The sequence below is a fragment of the Bison bison genome, unplaced genomic scaffold (assembly GCF_000754665.1).
Source record: "Bison bison bison isolate TAMUID 2011002044 unplaced genomic scaffold, Bison_UMD1.0 scf7180017864063, whole genome shotgun sequence".
NCBI lineage: Eukaryota > Metazoa > Chordata > Mammalia > Artiodactyla > Bovidae > Bison > Bison bison.
The window spans coordinates 12,352,782-12,372,243 of NW_011494635.1; the positions used below are offsets into that span (position 1 = coordinate 12,352,782).

At 38.9% G+C, this 19,462-nt stretch overlaps 1 protein-coding gene across 1 annotated transcript in view; it reads right to left on the reverse strand.

The window, feature by feature from the left end:
* Positions 1 to 2,732: 2,732 nt before the first annotated feature.
* Positions 2,733 to 19,462, reverse strand: part of LOC104986167 — a 31,464-nt gene continuing 14,734 nt past the window's right edge. The window contains 4 exon segments of the mRNA XM_010836622.1: positions 2,733 to 3,097; positions 6,187 to 6,250; positions 13,540 to 13,587; positions 13,590 to 13,646. Coding sequence (XP_010834924.1) covers positions 2,733 to 3,097; positions 6,187 to 6,250; positions 13,540 to 13,587; positions 13,590 to 13,646 — 534 coding nt within the window.

The window sequence follows — 19,462 nt, forward strand, 5'->3', positions numbered from 1 at the left end:
TTTTCCCTCTAATCAGTGAATAGGCTCTCCTCTCTCACTTCTCACATAGAAAGCACTGCCCCCATTCCCAAATGAATAGTTTTATCTAATTTACCTAACTTTGATATTCTATAACTAAATAACTGATATTGTAATATAGAGAGACATGATAATTCCTTTTATTTTTTGAATCAAAATCATTTCCATGCACTTGACTTCTGGATTACATATATTATCTATAGGAAAAATATATCAAATCCTATTGAAATGTTAATCTAATTTTAAGTTATTTGGGGCTGATATTTTTCCTTTAGTTTTATATTCAGTAAGTACTGAAAATAAACCTAAAGGCTGCAAGTAGAAAGAAATTAAATTAGACTGTGTACATCTTTCACCAGAATATTAAAAAAAAAAAAAACAGTAAAATCAGTCCCCAAAGCCAGATACTTGAACTTTTAATGGATCCGCATCTCCAAACAGTTTTCTCCTCTTCCTCTAATTTTTTTTAAGTATTGCTGAGAAGAAAATATATTTTTCTTATTATATAATACAGTATTATCTGGAATCCAACTGGAAATTGGCATTACATTTATAAAAAGCCAAAGTAGATTTTATTTTTTCATTCCATCCCCTTTAGTAAAATACTCCACTTAAAAAAAAAAAAAAAAAAAAAAAGATTATTTCAACATGGGGAAGGTTGGGGGAAATATTATACAGAAAAGCCAAACTACAAAACCTTTTTGATTCCATACCATTGAACTTGAATTCAACGATCTTTGAAAATTTTGTTTCAGCTGATTAGAAAAGAAACAGAATCCAGTGCCAGGAGGGCAGGCTCAGCTTGGCTCTGCTCCAGAAAGGCTTCCTGACATCAGGGAGATGGAGCTGCCTGCACCACTAGAACCCATGCTTTGGGTGAGGAGGTGTCAGAGCCCCATATGGTGGGAGGAGCTAGAAATAAGCACAAGCCAAGGTTTTCCCAGCCTGTCAGTTCTGTGATGGCCTCAAACTTGAGATCTGTTGCTGTATAAAGAGGAAAACTATTGGCAACTCTTACTGTCACCACACTGGGGGATGAGACTATCAGGTCACTAAGTTGGAAAGATTAAAAATAACCAACTCTGAAAACTGGATTCTGTCAGAATAAACACTGCCTTCGTGTGAGGCTTGCAACAGGCTCATTCAGCCACACCAGGGTAGAGTTTCAGAACCTCCCCCTCCTCCAGTGAGTCCATGTTCAAAGTTAATACAAGGCAAGGGTTATCTAAACAGCAGATAGGAGTGTACTGCATATTTCTTTTGAAAGATACAGAAGCTTTTTGAATTCCATAAACCTGTACTACTTATTATTCCATCTGGACTCAAGGGGTATAGGATCAGCTTTAGACATCTTTCATAAGCTTGGAATCTAATATTATGAATTTATTCTAAGACACAAATCAGATAGATGGATGGATTTTTTGAAAGACATTGGGCCCCCTGGGTACTTTTAGCAGACTAAGTACTGAGAGATTTACAGGAATAAAATTCTTTACAAGATTAAGGAAGAAGGAAATGAAACCAAATCTTTCATTTCTAGATATACACTTTCATTAGTTCTTTCACCAAAAGCACATCACTGAAGGAAAACCAGAAATGGTTTTTCAGTTATTATTAAAGTGGTTCAAGAGCCAGGGAATCCCTTGAGACAGAAACAAAACAACACAGTATTCAAGTTTTCTTCATAAGACTACCTTGTACTAGCAAGACTTAGGAGACTTCTGGCTTCAAAAAGAGTATTGCTAAAGGAGCTTTTTTTGGAAAAAAAAAAAAGACTACTTTTTGGCTAAAAACAACAACCAAAATCTCTCCTGTAAAACCCCTACTTCCTTTTGAATCTCCAAAGATTACATACAACATTTTGTTTGAGACGTTTGGCAGTCACGGCTTCATGAGCTGTGCTGCTTGATTATCTAAACACTTAAGGCAGAATAAACGCAGCTGATGTCAAGCTGACTGCTGTCTGAGTCCTCTCACTGAGGAAGTATTGTGAAGAGGGTGGGGAGCCCACAGGGCCATGGTGGGAAAACTGGAAATGTGAAAGGTAAGAAATAAAACACAATAAGGGAGGTTTAGAGTTAGGAACATTTCCAAGCTTTTTTCTACCATAATCTCCAAGGCCCTCTGAACTTCTGTCTCTAAAAAGTATCCCTGTACCATGGTACCTGATGTTTCTTACAGTTTGACAAAAATAAATACTCAATACAAGAGGAAGCAAGATGTCTGCTACATTCTGAGGGTGCTCGGTTTGCCCTGCTTTCACTTTAGAGGCCTGCAGCCTTGTCTGTGCCCGTGAACAGTGCTCATGATGCTGGGGACCATTTCCTCTGGTTAAAACTCTGTAGCCTGGAGTAAACACATGTGTGCTCATCCCCAGTCCCAAACAGACCCTATCATCATGTTTGTTTTTCTTTATCCTCATTGCTGTGCCTGAAAGATTCTCATACATACACAAGGCTTAATGCCACAAGACTACATTTTTTTTTCTCATTGTAGTTTTTTTTTTTTTAATTTTATTTTTTAACTTTACAATATTGTATCGGTTTTGCCATATATCAACATGAATCTGCCACAGGTATACACGTGTTTCCCATCCTGAACCCTCCTCCCTCCTCAAGAGAAGCTTGTTCATTCAAAAAGAAAATAAGAATTTGGTTTAAACTGCAGACAGAGGGGAAAGCTAACATATTCTTTTGGTCTTGGGAACACTGTCCTCAGGCCGACGGCCCCCTCTCAGCATGCTGACTTCTGTGCTGCCTCAATGAGTCTTCCACTGCCTCTGCGCCAGCTGGATGGGGCTGCTGAGGGGTATCATCTTCCATCTCACTAGGTCCTTCATCCTCCTGGGCCTCCATCAGGGACCCCTGGTCACGGGTATCACTCTTCTCCTCATCCACACCAGCAGCCGAGCTGTCCTCTTCATCCTCCTCTGCTTCCTTCTCATAACCAAGGGCTTCTTTCTCATCCTCATCATCTGCGAGGCTGTCCTTGTTTTCTTCTCCATTTGAATCATCCTTTTCCTCCTCTACATCCTGCAACTGTTCAGTTATATGAACCTCTTCTGACCTGAGATTCTGCTCTGCAGAAAAAAGAGAGGGAAACATTCTCGAATAAACAATGGGCATTCACAAATGCTTTCACTAGTATGTGGAATCTAAAAAAATAAAACAAATGAATGAATATTATAAAACAGAAACAGACTCATACAGAGAACAAATTAGTGGTTACCAACTGGGAGGGGCAAGAGAGGGGAAGGGGATAAGAGGTATAAGCTACTGCAGAGAGAGGGGAAAGCTAACATATTCTTTTGGTATATTCTGTAGGTATAAAATCTACAAGATACAAGGATGTAATGTACAGCATAAGGATATAACCAATATTTTATAATAACTTACTGCTGCTAAGTCACTTCAGTTGTGTCCGACTCTGTGTGACCCCATAGACGGCAACCCACCAGGCTCCCCTGTCCCTGGGATTCTCCAGGCAAGAACACTGGAGTGGGTTGCCGTTTCCTTCTCCAATGCATGAAAGTGAAAAGTGAAAGTGAAGTCGCTCAGTCGTGTCTGACCCTCAGCGACCCCATGGACTGCAGCCTACCAGGCTCCTTCGTCCATGGGATTTTCCAGGCAGGAGTACTGGAGTGGGGTGCCATTGCCTTCTCCATATAATAACTTAAAATGGAGTATAATCTGTAAAAATATTGAATCAACCCTATTGTACACCTGAAACTAATACAATGTTTGACATCAACTATACTTCAGTTTTATTTTTAAATAAAATTCAACAGTTGAGTGCATTTAGCTTTGAAATGGAACGATGGGGCATAGGATGGCTTTCTCCATCTTGAAACTATGTTATCACACAGGACAGATCTCTGGATAGTATCCTAGCCCCACCCAGAGCATCTCCACCTCTTTCTGGAGACTCGGTGACCATGCTGACTTTGGCAGAGCCCAGAGGCATGGAGGGCAAAGGTTCTTTGTGTTCTGTATTATGTACCTTGTAGAATGCTCAGTGAAACACTCACTGGTCATGGTGATTGGTTCCAACTGTGACTTAAGCAGAGCCAATTGGAGTACTTTCCAGGAGTTTTTGGCCAGAGTGAGGAGGAAAAGTTTTCTTTCTTTCTACAGGGATTATTAAACTGATAAAATGTGAGTTGGGGCTGTTGAAAGCCACTGAATCAGTATGATGGAGACAGAAACCTATCATCCTTGGGCTGAGTATGAAACCAGAATATCCTTGGATTTTCCAGTTTCGTAAGCTAATAGATTTTCCCTTTTTCCTCTAAGTTACTTTAAACTGGGATTCTGTTACTTTTAAGAATTCTAAGGAACATAACTAGTTTATAATTATATATGGAAGTCTGAAAGCCTTAAAACCTTTAAGAATCGAAAAGAAATATAAGCTTACTTAAACTCTCACATAATAGCCAGGACATGGAAGCAATCTAGATATCCATCAGCAGACGAATGGATAAGAAAGCTGTGGTACATATACACAATGGAATATTACTCAGCCATTAAAAAAGAATGCATTTGAATCAGTTCTAATGAGGTGGATGAAACGAGCCTGTTATACAGAGTGAAGTAAGCCAGAAAGAAAAATACCAATACAGTATACTAATGCATATATGTGGAATTTAGAAAGATGGTAATGATAACCCTGTATGCGAGACAGCAAAAGAGACACAGATGTATAGAACAGTCTTTTGTACTCTGTGGGAGAGGGTGAGGGTGGGATGGTTTAGGAGAACGGCACTGAAACATGTATATTATCATATGTGAAATGAATCACCAGTCCAGGTTCAATGCATGATACAGGGTGCTCGGGGCTGGTGCACTGGGATGACCCAGAGGGATGGGATGGGATGTGGAGGGATGTGGGAGGGGGCTTCAGGATGGGGAACACATGTACACGCGTGGTGGATTCATGTCAATGTATGGCAAAACCAATACAATATTGTAAAGTAATTAGCCTCCAATTAAAATAAATACATTTAAATTAAAAAAATAATAAAAATAAAAATAAACTCTCACATAAAATTCAAAAAATACAAAGTCTCATGAGTCTTCAAAGGGACTTCCCTGGTATTCCAATGGTTAAGAATCCGTGCTTCCACTTCAGGAAGTGCAGGTACAATCCTGGTCAGGAAACTAAGATCCCACAGGCCACAGTTCAGTTCAGTTCAGTTCAGTTGCTCAGTCGTGTCCGACTCTTTGTGACCCCATGAATTGCAGCACACCAGGCCTCCCTGTCCATCACCATCTCCCGGAGTTCACTCAAACTCATGTCCATCGAGTCAGTGATGCCATCCAGCCATCTCATCCTCTGTCGTCCCCTTCTCCTCCTGCCCCCAATCCCTCCCAGCATCAGAGTCTTTTCCATTGAGTCAAGTCTTTGCATGAGGTGGCCAAAGTATTGGAGCTTCAGCTTTAGCATTAGTCCTTCCAATGAACACCCAGGATTGATCTCCTTTAGAATGGACTGGTTGGATCTCATTGCAGTCCAAGGGACTCTCAAGAGTCTTCTCCAACACCACAGTTCAAAAGCATCAACTCTTCGGTGCTCAGCTTTCTTCACAGTCCAACTCTCACATCCATACATGACCACTGGAAAAACCATAGCCTTGACTAGACGGACCTTTGTTGGCAAAGTAATGTCTCTGCTTTTGAATATGCTACAGGCCACAAGCAGGGCCAAAAAAACAAACAAAGTTGTTTGTTCCTATTGTTTTCTGAAAACAATAGGAATAAAAGCAAGGAAATCCAGGGGTATTTGGTCCCAGAAACAGTGTGAAGTAATGAAAGGATTTGGGAAGACTGCTTTTAAAGGGTCAGGGCCACTACTGGTACACAAGAGAAACTCAGTGAGGGTCACTTCCCCGCCCTTCTTGCTCATCCCAATTTGAATGAAGGAAAATGTGTCAACTGATTAATGAAGGGCATACAATTCAAGCAAAAAAGTAATTTCCAAAATGAATGTTCCCAAATTTAAGAGAGGAGATAAAAGAATGCTTGTTCAAATCTATCTAGAGGACACATTTCAAGGAATTTGTGGTGGTGATGATTTGTTCACCAGCAAATCAAGGGGAAATTCACTATAAGCACAGAAAGGCATACCACAGATTTCCAAAGATACTCTAACTCATAAATTTGTCATACTTACCTGAATGTTTAGAATAATTCCTTGGAAGTGGCAAATAGAAACATTCTGATATTACTACCAAGACCTGGAGGGAAAACAGTGATTTTACAGTGAGTGAATGGGACATTTATTACCAAACAACCTTAAAGTTAGGCCTTGCTTCTATAACCAGATATTCATAGACGAATACAGAGCAATTGGTCAAAATTCCTCAAAAAACAAGACAAGGATATAATTAAGAATTTTCTATTTATATTTATGTGATATAATATAGGAAATCACTATTAATTTAGAACAGAGGTAACAAAGTCAAATGTATACACACAGCCCTCTAAAATTAGATGAATTAGCAAGTATAAGAAAACAGACATTATCAGCCAAGTCTGAAGTGATCTTTTTAAAAACCGTACTATGACAAATGATGCCACTCTAATGGCAGAAAGCGAAGATGAACTAAAGAGCCTCTTAATGAGGGTGAAGGAGGAGAGTTTAAAAGCTGGCTTAATACTCAGTATTCAAAAAACTAAGATCGTGGCATCTGGTCCCATCACTCCATGGCAAATAGAAGGGGAAAGGTGGAAGACAGAGGATGACAGACATCCTCTTCCTGGGCTCTAAAGTCACTGAGGATGGTGACTGCAGCCATGAAATTAGAAGACAACTGCTTCTTGGAAGGAAAGCTATGAAAAACCTAGACAATGTGTTAAAAAGGAAAGACATCACTTTGCCAACAAAGGTCCATATAATCAAGGCTATAGTCTTTCCAGTAGTCATGTACCAATGTGAAAGCTAGACAATAAAGAAGGCAGAGCACCAAAGAATGGATGCTTTCAAATTGTGGAGCTGGAGAAGACTCGAGAGTCCTTTGGAAAGAAAGCAAGGAGATCAAATCAGTCAATCTTAAAGAAAATCAACCCTGAATACTCTGGAAGGACTGATGCTGAAGCTGAAGCTCCAATATTTTGGCCACCTGATGTGAACAGCTGATTCACAGGAAAAGACACTGATGCTGAAAAGACTGAAGGCAGAAGAAGAAAAGGGCAACAGAAGATGAGATAGTTGGATAACATCACTGATTCAATGGACATGAACTTGGGCAAACTCCGGGAGATGGTGAGGGACAGGGAAGCCTGGTGTGCTGCAGTCCATGGGGTCACGTAGAGTCGGACATGACTTGGTGACTGAACAACAACAACACTGACAATAAAATTAGTCTGTATGTGGGTTGTCCCTCACCAGTGGGAAACCCCTGACTATGTGGGAGAATATTTAATGGTATAGAATTACTAAGAGTGCCACAAGAAGTTAAGAAAGGGACAATCTGTGAGAAAACATAACAATGATGGGAACTAAATCTTATTTTAAACAGTGATTGACTGGTCTCACCTCCAACCTTGATTGCAGCATTGACTCACTTTCTACTTACTATAAATATGCTGTTTCCCTTGATAAACTACACACTTCCTAGAGGCAGGTTCATTCCAGTCCATGTTCCACACCTGGACTGTGGGCTGCGGCAATGAAACTGATGGGATGACACGTGAAACGGGGATAAGTCAGTGGAGCCCCTGGCTCTCTACACCCTCACATGTCCTCCCTACAGCAGTGCACAGAACAGAGAGACCAGCACAGGAGGAAGCCACCCATTGAGAAGGGCTTCACAGGTCCTCTTGTACTGAGCTGACTCCTGGGCTTCACCTACACTATGAACAACTGCCAAATCTTTAAAACAGGAATAACACTTCACAAATTTAAGGGGGTTAAAAAATTTTAAACTCCAAAGTCATGGTCCTTTGATTCAATTTCATAAACATCAAATGAGTAACTCACTTTGATTATTAGCACCTGTATATTCATTTATTACTTAATATTTTGTTCAGTACATTTAAGATATCATATTAACATCTGGGGGGAGGGCTCAGGAGGAGATTAAAAAAGAAGTTTAATTATAAAACAATATGGAACAGGGAACTCATAAAAGAATGAAGAAAGCTCTTTAATAGATTCTTAAGAGATACAGAAATGACAACCAGGTATAGAGGTGGGGAAGGATCTAGAATGACCACTTGAAAGAGGTGGCCTTTAGGGCCCTGGACATGGTCAGGAGAGGACAGGCAACACCAGTGGTCTGACTCTTGTAAGCAACACAAAATTCAACCACAGAGGCTCTTAGATCCTGTTGTTGTTCAGTCACTCAGTGACCATGGACTGCAGCATAGACTGCATTGACCCCATGGACTTTCCCAGGGTTTCTCAAACTCATGTCCATCAAGTCGGTGATGCCATCCAACCATCTCACCCTCTGTCACCACTTTCTCCTCCTGCCTTCAATATTTCCCAATATCAGGGTCTTTTCTAATGACTCATTGCATCAAGTGGCCAAAGTATTGATGCTTGGATCCAGAGAAATGCCTAAATGTCAGGCAGAGGACTCCCATATGCAGGGCAATGGGATGCACAAGGCACTGTGGGTTGGAGAGGAACAAGCTTCAAGCCGTTAAATTGATGTGAACAACAAAGAGGAAAACATTTCAATCCGAAAAGACAGAGTTTGAAAACCTACATGATAGCCACATTCTTATAGTAGCTATTCAATGAACATAATGTTTTTTGTGATTTTCTTTTTCCTTTTGCCTTTCTTAATACCAACTGAAGGGAAATTTTTGGTCCAGTCACATTGTAAGGGAAAAAAGAAACACCTGCCAGTGACAAATAATTGGTATTTACAACAAATCCTAGAAGGGAATAAGTCCCACCTGTGAGATACCTGGGCCATCTAGAATGCTAGGTAAGGGGGCCTAGAAGAGACTTAAGGGACACCAGCCTCAACCCTAGGGAAGTCACTTAACTGTTTTCTCACTTGCATTCTCTTGAAAGGACAAGTCTGGGGTCAGTCTACCACTAAGGGCTGTTTCATGTCTCTAATAGTACGTAATTCCATTACATTGTCATCCTTCCCAGAAATCAGGAGGAAAATCCTCTCATTCTATCAGTTCAGGGTCTATTTTCCAGTCTAAAGAACCACTCTCTAGGGATGGGCCACTTTCTGAGCCACAAACAAGGTCTAAATGTAAATGGTACTCTCCTCTTTCTCTTTCCTCCAACAGTTGGATTTTCAGGTTTCAGCTTAGCAGACAGCTAGGCATCTAAACGAGGACAGCAGATGGATTTGCCATCTTTCACAGAGAGTGATAGCTACCCCTCCTGATACTAGAGACCCTCTCTGTGGAGGCTCTGCGCTAGGAATTGATCAGCAACATATACTGGGTTGACCAAAAAGTTCATTAGAGTTTTCCCATAAGATCTTTGGGAAAAACCCAAATGAACTATTGGCCAACCCAATAGGAAAATTGCCCACCCAAGCTGCAAAATTCAAAGTGTCTACAGCAATTGAAATGGAGACCAGATAAGAGAGGCATAAGATTGCTGCCTGTGTGGCTCTTCTGCCTGTCCACAGCTTTGCTGTTTTCCATCCTTCAAAGCACAGTTGCTGATGTCAGAAAGTGATGAGGCTAGGGTGATCTGATATACAGATATACACTTATGGATCTTTCCCATATTGGTTTAAAATGCAAAATATATACTTGATTTCTAAAACTGAGCCTTTTGACTGCATGTGAAAAATAACACTTGGTAAAATATTTCAGCCATTACTAGGCTCAATCAAGACAGCAAACAAAGATCAAACTAGCAGCCTTGTTTTGACTTCCATTCTTTTAAAGTTACAAAAAAATAGAAAAATGTAATAGTCAGTCTTATGGGAAACATCGACATGATCAGGAAATCACTTCTGTATGGAAAACATCCTGCCCCTCCTGGCCATTGCATATGTTAAACTCCATAAGGACTCATAGAGGGAAGGAGATCCCTCCAAGGTCACCAGGACCAAGCTTCACATGATGGCACACCGGGCCTTGCTTTCAGTCCCATTAATGGCAAAGATGACACAGAACAATGAGCTGTCACCTGAGACCTCACTAAAGGCAAAAATTCTAGCTATTGTGTCTCTTTTAACACACACTACGGTTGTAGAAAAGGCATTTTGAGCAGAGATATGTGCTTGCTGTTTTGTGGAAATGTATTAACAGACAATGAATGAGTCTTATTTAGTTCAGTTCAGTTCAGTCACTCAGTCATGTCCGACTCCGCCATCCCATGGATTGCAGCAAAACAGGCTTCCCTATCCATCACTATCTCCCAGAGACTGCCCAAACTTATGTCCATCAAGTCGGTGATGCCATCCAATCATCTCACCCTCTGTTTTCCCCTTCTCCTGCCTTAAGTCTTTCCCAGCATCAGGGTCTTTTTCAATGAGTCAGTTCTCCACATTAGGTCGCCAAAGTATTGGAGCTTCAGTTTTAGCAACAGTCCTTCCAATGAATATTAAAGACTGATTTCCTTTCGGATTAACTGGTTTGATCTCCTTGCAGTCCAAGGGACTCTCAAATCTTCTCCAACACCACAGTTTTAAAGCATCAATTCTTCATCACTCAGCTTTCTTTATGGTCCAAATCCATACATGATGGTCACATCCATACATGACTTCTGGAAAAACCATAGCTTTGACTATACAGACCTTTGTCAGTAAAGTAATGTCTCTGCTTTTTAACATGCTGTCTAGGTTTGTCATAACCTTTCTTTCAAGGAACAGGTGTCTTTTAATTTCATGGCTGCAGTCACCATCTGCAGTAACTTTGGAGACCAAGAAAATAAAGTCCATCACCGTTTCCATTGTTTCCCCATATTTTGCCATGACTCTATTACTGCTTTGAAATTATTATTTCCTTAAATAACGCTCTCTTTCCAACTTCTTATGAAGGAACAGCATCACTTGGTCACTTGAATAGTCTAGAATCAACTCTTTTCTTCAGATCAAGTCTCTAATAACCTTCCTACACTGATAATTTGACTCAGTTTCCAAATAAACTTAGGGCTTATGCAGGCCTGACTTTTTAGACTTATAGTCAACCTCAAAAATAAAATTCTAAAACCCTTTATGCTGAGAAGAGTTTTCAATGGTCTTCCAATAGGCCCATACTCAACTACATCCACCATAACTCCATCTCAGAATCTCCCAGGATCTCATACTGTTCCCCCTACAGAAGCCACGCAGTCATGCAGCTCCAAAACAGATAGCAGTTGGGAGAAGTACATTGATATCCACAAAGTTATAGCCAAAGTCAAATCATTTTAGGCCAGAGGACTAAGGACACATTAATTAGCAATAAGATTAATACAGCAGAATGGAACATACCTGGGACTAATGAATAACATTCTATCCCTACCCATGAAGTTAACATCAGCAGTCAAATGACAAATACAAACCACAATATGAGGTGAGCATGTTCATGGCAAAATAAAATCAAGCTTCCTTGGCACCTTGAAATATAACTTTGTAGTACCAAGTTATGACTTGCTCTAAAGGTGACAACATTTTCTTTATTTTTTAAAAGATGGTGCAAAAGAGCTGAAATACATTACAAAATATAAGGACAGACTTCGAGACAATTTTACATAAAGGGCTGTCCTTCTAGAAATTTTTCAGTTCAGTTCAGTCGCTCAGTTGTGTCCCATTCTTTGCGACCCTTTGGACATCATTATATGCACATCATTATATGCAGAGTACATCAGGAGAAAAACTGGGCTGGATGAAGAACAAGCTGGAATCAAGATTGCTGGGAGAAATTTCAATCATCTCAGATATGCAGATGACACCCCGCCTTATGGCAGAAAGTGAAGAAGAACTAACAGTCTCTTGACAAAAGTAAAAGAGAAGAGTGAAAAATTTGGCTTAAAGCTCAACATGCAGAAAACTAAGATCATGTCATCCAGTCCCATCACTTCAGGGCAAATAGATGGGGAAACAGTGGCTGACTTTATTTGGGGGGGTTCCAAAATCACTGCAGATAGTGACTGCAGCCATGAAATTAAAAGACACTTACTCCTTGGAAGGACAGTTATGACCAACCTAGATAACATATTAAAAAGCAGAGACATAACTTTGCCAACAAAAGTTCATCTAGTCAAGGCTATGGTTTTTCCAGTGCTCATGTATGGATGTGAGAGTTGGACTATATAGAAAGCTGAGCACCAAAGAATTGATGCTTTTGAACTGTGGTGTTGGAGAAGACTCTTGAGAATCCCTTGGAGTGCAAGGAGATCCAACCAGTCTATCCTAAATGAGATCAGTCCTTAGTGTTCATTGGAAGGACTGATGTTGAAGCTGAAACTTCAATACTTTGGCCACCTGATGCAAAGAGCTAACTCATTTGAAAAGACCCTGATGCTGGGAAAGATTGAAGGCAGGAGGAGAAGGGGACGACAGAGGGTGAGATGGTTGGATGGCATCACAGACTCAATGAACATGAGTTTGGGTAAACTCCGGGAGTTGCTGATGGACAGGGAGGCCTGGCATGCTGCATTCCAGCTTGTGCTTCACCCAGTCCAACATTTCTCGTGATGTACTCTGCATATAAGCTAAATAAGAAGAGTGACAATATATACTGTTGACGTACTTCTTGTCAGATTTGGAACCAATCTATTGTTCCACTTCAAGTTCTAGAAAATTTTAGTGATCAATTATTCCTATCATACAGTGTTTAAGAACTAAGTGATTAGTATATAGTATAACTGTTATGAACTTCTTAGAGTTTAGTGGTCAAACTGATCAAGAGCAGGTGAAGAGAAAGATTTCATAAATATATATAATCAAGAGTAAAACATACCCAAACATTTACAGTAGCCCACATAGTTAGGTATAAATGTATTATTCCAACCCCTATCTAAAACTCTAGGGAGAGAGTGTGCAGATACCTAATGAAAAGGAATTTTCAAATCCAAAGAAGACATAGTGATGTGGCTTTCATCTCATTTTTACACATAATGACTGTGATTTTTTTATTTTAATCCACATTATCTTACAAAATCCACCTTGGGAAAACTGAAAGGTTCAATTTGAGGATATAAACAGGAAAAATCATCTTATTTACCCAAGAAATAAATTCACAGGTTTGGCCTTATCACTATGGTGCTCTAATCATGTAGGTAATGTGTGCCTTCACAACTGAATCAGTTGTCAACTATCAACTCAAGTTCAGTCTCTATTTCTCTCTTCAACACTGCTTATATTTTGGGTAGCATATATCTTCAGAATATTTAAGGGGGAGGATAAGGTGATAATAATTTAATGAATTTTCCATTATATCTCAAGTTTCCATTGAAAGCAGTATCATAAAAGGAAATGTTATTTTCTTTGATTATACACAAAATGATGTTTGTGTATATGCTTTTTCTTTCTTGGCTGCTGTCTAGTTTTGCATGAAACCAACTGGCTTTAAAAAAAAAAAGAAAAGAGAGATTCACATTATCTCTCACCAGACCCATAAAAAGGCCAAAAATCAAGGTGGCTGTGATAAAAAAAAAAAGACATAAGAATACCAAGCAGGAACTCCAGGGCTCACAGTGAAATAGTTGTGAAGATGCTGTAATCATAAGAAAAAATTATAAATAGATAGTTTTATTTATAATGAGAACTAAAAAATGTTTTAATCTCCCTCTTTACCACTTTACTCAAGTCTACAATTGTTTCCACTTATGAGCTCCCACAAAGATCATCCAGCATATTATGCATCTTTATTATTTTTCAAGAACAAGTCAAATTTTACAACATTGAGAATCTGAAAGTAATAATCAAGGTCATATCTAGTAAGAGTTGTACTGCCTTGAAGTTCATGACCAAACAGAACTCTGGTAGGATTGTTTATCTAGTCCCTTCATCCATCATGAGATTTTTTTTTTTTTTTTTGGTCATTATCCCCAAATAATTTATATACCTTAATTTTGAATCTTAATACAGTATACATAAAAAATTAAACTTCTTGGACCTTTATCAATTTTTCAGTAGAACTAAATTACTGCTTATGGAACATCAACCATTTAAATATCTTCATAGTTCCTTTTTCTGATCAGATTCTTACTGCGCTACATTCACCCATCCTTTACAACTTTCCTAATCACCATAAAACCTAAATGTAATAATAGAAGGCATTTTCCAGTTAATTCATTATGAGCAATTAAGATATCAGTCTTTGAAAAAAGTGCACATCCCTTCTTGTTTACTGTCCCCTGGGACTCTATTTGATGCCAAACACTAAAAAAAATGAGTGAGGACATACAATCTGAGTTAGAAATATGACATGCTAACTCATACAGGAATTACAGATGTGGACCTGCTCGTGTGGAATCAAAGCCCATTTAGACATGGACTTGCAGGAGTCATGTTGCCTCATTATGCCTTTGTGATTATCTATTTTAGGCCCTTTCAGCTTCAAAAACATTCACTAAAAAGCCATAGTTTTATGATTTTTTTGTATTTATAGATAGCTTTATCTACAAAATAACTGGGCACAGGATGAAATGGCTCCAAGCTAAATGCCACCAGCAAACGGAAATAATGACTGAATGACTTGCCTAGAACTGATGAGGTTGATGAAAACTAGCCCAAGATTCTATTTTAATATTTCTCAAAACTGAAATTACTCAAGTATCTCCCATTGGTTTCTCAGTTTGTAACTGTCAATACAATTAAATAATATATTTTATTCTGGCTTAATTTAGAATAATAAACAAAAGAGTTTGTTAACTGATCTAGAACAATCTGAGATCTCTTCTCTCTAATTGTTTACTCAGCAATTGAGATACATCTTAAGACTCCTCAAGTTTTTAAATATTGACACATGTAATCAAAGTCTTCAAAAATATTTATTGAATAAAGAAAATATACTAGAAAATCTTTAAACTATTCACAGGAAATGCATACAACTCCTGACTTATTAAACAGTTGATGGCTCTGGTCATCGTTCTGTCTTCATTCAGGGCAACTATTTAAGAATAACCTGGCACCCTGCAGCCCAAGAAAGCAAAAGAGATATTTAGGATAAAAAAGGTTGTTTTGTTCAAACTCTGTTTAGTGGAAGTTTTAAAGATGCATTGTATTTTGGAAATTTGGTATCTTGAGCGTAGTCTATTTATGCTTGTCTTGATTATTCAATGTCATCATAAAAATTAAACTCTAAAATGTGCCAAAGAATTAGAAGATGTGAAAAACCAGTATGCTTTGTGCTGACCCATGGACATATGAATTCTGTAACTTGCTTTGTAAGTAGTATCACCCCATATAGTTGGAATAAATAACACATCTAGTTCTAGTCCTTCTGGACAGTGTCTTAGGCCCTTTTGCAAAATAAATGATGCAAGAAACCCTCAAGAAATGTTCTAAGCTATTTTCTAGAATTCAGTAAACTATGAATCACTGAATTCTGAGTCATATTCTTAGTGCATTCAAAAACATCCTCTTACAAGTTGTGCTTCAATTTTCTTGTATTGACTTACTCCTTAAAGGATTTAGTTGAGCTTCCTAGAGAAACGCTGCCATCTTGTGGTCTTTTTAGGTGATTATTACTAAAACCTCATTAATCAGCCACAAATCTTTATCTGTTTACTTTGTCTGAATCTTTATCTGTTTACTTTATCTCATTTATTGCATTATTCGTTATATATTGACACTTTTTTATTTCTTCTAGGTCTTTGTTAAAACTTTCTTGCATCTTCTCGATCTTTGTCTCTAGGCTATTTATCTGTAACTCCATTTTGTTTTCAAGATTTTGGATCATTTTCACTATCGTTATTTGGAATTCTTTACCAGGTGGATTCCTTATCTCTTCCTCTTTGGTTTGGTTTGATGGACATTTATCCTGTTCCTTTACCTGCTGGGTATCTCTCTGCCTTTTCATCTTGTTTATATTGCTGTGTTTGGGGTGGCCTTTCCGTATTCTGGCAGTTTGTGGTTCCTCTTTAACTTTGGAGATTCTTCGCTGTGGGTGGGGTTGGATGTGTGGCTTGTCTAGGTTCCTGGTTAGGGAAGCTTGTGTCGGTGTTCTGGTGGGTGGAGCTGGATTTGTTCTCTCTGGAGTGCACTGAAGTGTCCAGTAATGAGTTTTGAGATGTCAGCGGGTTTGGTGTGACTTTGGGAAGCCTGTATATTGAAGCTCAGGGCTATGTTCCTGTGTTGCTGGAGAATTTGCATAGTATGTCTTTCTCTGGAACTTGTTGGCCCTTGGGTGGTGCTTGGTTTCAGTATAGGTATTGAAGCATTTGACGAACTCATATCGATTAATGTTCCCTGGAGTCAGGAGTTCTCTGGTGTTCTCAGGATTTTGACTTAAGCCTCCTGCCTCTGGTTTTCAGTCGTATTCTTACAGTAGCCTCAAGACTTCTGCATCTATACAGCACGGATGATAAAACATCTAGGTTAATGATGTAAAGTTTCTCCACAGTGAGGGACACCTGGAGAGGTGGCAGAAGATAGAACTAGTGAAGTAGAAGATAGAATGGTAGAAATAAATGAAACAGAGAGGGAAAAAGATTAAAAGAAATGAGGACAACCTCAGAGAACTCTGGGACATGTTAAACACACCAACATTCAAATCATAGAAGTCTCAGAAGAAGAAGACAAAAAGAAAGGCCATGAGAAAATACTTGAGAAGATAATAGTTGAAAACTTCCCTAAAATGGGGAAGGAAATAGTCACCCAAGTCCAAGAAACCCAGAGAGTCCCAAACAGGATAAACCCAAGGCAAAACACCCCAAGACACATATTAAGCAAATTAACAAAGGTCAAACACAAAGAACAAATATTAAAAGCAGCAAGGGAAAAACAACAAATAACACACAAGGGGATTCCCATAAGGATAACAACTGATCTTTCAATAGAAACTCTTCAGGCCAGAAGGGAATAGCAGGACATACTTAAAGTGATGAAAGAAAATAACCTACAGCCCAGATTACTGTACCCAGCAAGGATTTCATTCAAATATGAAGGAGAAATCAAAAGCTTTACAGACAAGCAAAAGCTGAGAGAATTCAGCACCAACAAACCAGCTCTCCAATAAATGCTAAAGGATCTTCTCTAGACAGGAAACACAGAAACGGTGTATAAACTCGAACCCAAATCAATAAAGTAAATGGCAATGGGATCATCAGTTCAGTTCAGTAGCTCAGTCGTGTCCGACTCTGCGACCCCATGAATCGCAGCACAACAGGCCTCCCTGTCCATCACTAACTCCCAGACTTCACTCAAACTCATGTCCATCGAGTCGGTGATGCCATTCAGCCATCTCATCCTCTGTCGTCCCCTTCTCCTTCTGCCCCTCAGCCCTCCCAGCATCAGAGTCTTTTCCAATGAGTCAACTCTTCACATGAGGTGGCCAAAGTACTGCAGTTTCAGCTTTAGCATCATTCTTTCCAAAGAAATCCCAGGGCTGATCTCCTTCAGAAGGGACTGGTTGGATCTCCTTGCAGTCCAAGGGACTCTCAAGAGTCTTCTCCAACACCACAGTTCAAAGCATCAATTCTTCGGCACTCGGCTTTCTTCACAGTCCAACTCTTACATCCATACATGACCACAGGAAAAACCATAGCCTTGACTAGATGGACCTTTGTTGGCAAAGTAATGTCTCTGCTTTTTAATATGTTATCTAGGTTGGTCATAACTTTTTTTTCCAAGGAGTAAGCATCTTTTAATTTCATGGCTGCAATCACCATCTGCAGTGATTTTGGAACCCCAAAAATAAATTCTGACACTGTTTCCACTGTTTCCCCATCTACTTCCCATGAAGTGATGGGACCAGATGCCATTATCTTCGTTTTCTGAACATTTAGCTTTAAGCAAACCTTTTCACTCTCCTCTTTCACTTTCATCAAGAGGTTCTTTAGCTCCTACTTATCAATAATTACTTTAAATGTAAATGGGTTGAATGCCCCAACCAAAAGACAAAGACTGGCTGAATGGATACAAAAACAAGACCCCTATATATGTTGTCTACAAGAGACCCACCTTGAAACAAAGGACACATACAGACTGAAAGTGAAGGGCTGGAAAAAGATATTCCATGCAAATAGAGACCAAAAGAAAGCAGGAGTAGCAATACTCATATCAGATAAAATAGACTTTAAAACAAAGGCTGTGAAATGAGATAAAGAAGGACACTACATAATGATCACAGGATCAATCCAAGAAAAAGATATAACAATTATAAATATATATGCACCCAACATAGGAGCTCCACAAATGTTAAAAAAAAAAAGTATGTAAGACAAAAAACAGCAAGTATGAAAGGGGAAATTAATAATAACACAATAATAGTAGGAGACTTTAATACCCCACTCACACCTATGGATATATCAACTAAACAGAAAATTAACAAGAAAATACAAACTTTAAATGATACAATAGACCAGTTAGACCTAATTGATATCTAGAGGACATTTCACCCCAAAACAATGAATTTCACCTTTTTCTCAAGGGCACATGGAACCTTCTCCAGAATAGATCACATGCTGGGCCATAAATCTAACCTTGGTAAATTAAAAAAAAAACCCTGAAATCATTCCAGGCATCTTTTCTAAAAACAATGCAGTAAGATTAGATCTAAATTACAGGAGAAAAGCTATTAAAAATTTCAACATATGGAGTCTGAACAACACGCTGCTGAATAACCAACAAATCACAGAAGAAATCAAAAAAGAAATCAAAATATGCATAGAGAAGAATGAAAATGAAAACACAGGAACCCAAACCTATGGGACACTGTAAAAGCAGTACTAAGGGGAAGGTTCATAGCAATACAGGCTTACCTCAAGAAACAAGAAAAAACTCAAATAAATAACCTAACTCTACACCTAAAGCAACTAGAAAAGGAAGAAATGAAGAACCCCAGGGTTAGTAGAAGAAAAGAAATCTTAAAAATTAGGGCAGAAATAAATGCAAATGAAACAAAGGAGACCATAGCAAAAATCAACAAAGCCAAAAGCTGGTTCTTTAAGAAGTTAAATAAAATTAATAAACCATTAGCCAGACTCATCAAGAAACAAAGGGAGAAAAATCAAATCAACAAAATTAGAAATGAAAATGGGGAGATCACAAGAGACAACACAGAAATACAAAGGATCATAACAGACTACTATCAGCAACTATATGCCAATAAAATGGACAACTTGGAAGAAATGGACAATTGCTTGAGTTCAGTTCAGTTCAGTTCAGTCACTCAATCGTGTCCAATTCTTTGCGACCCCATGAATCGCAGCACAACAGGCCTCCCTGTCCATCACCAACTCCCGGAGTTCACTCAGACTCACGTCCATCGAGTCAGTGATGCCATCCAGCCATCTCATCCTCTGTTGTCCCCTTCTCCTCCTGCCCCCAATCCTTCCCAGCATCAGAGTCTTTTCCAATGACTCA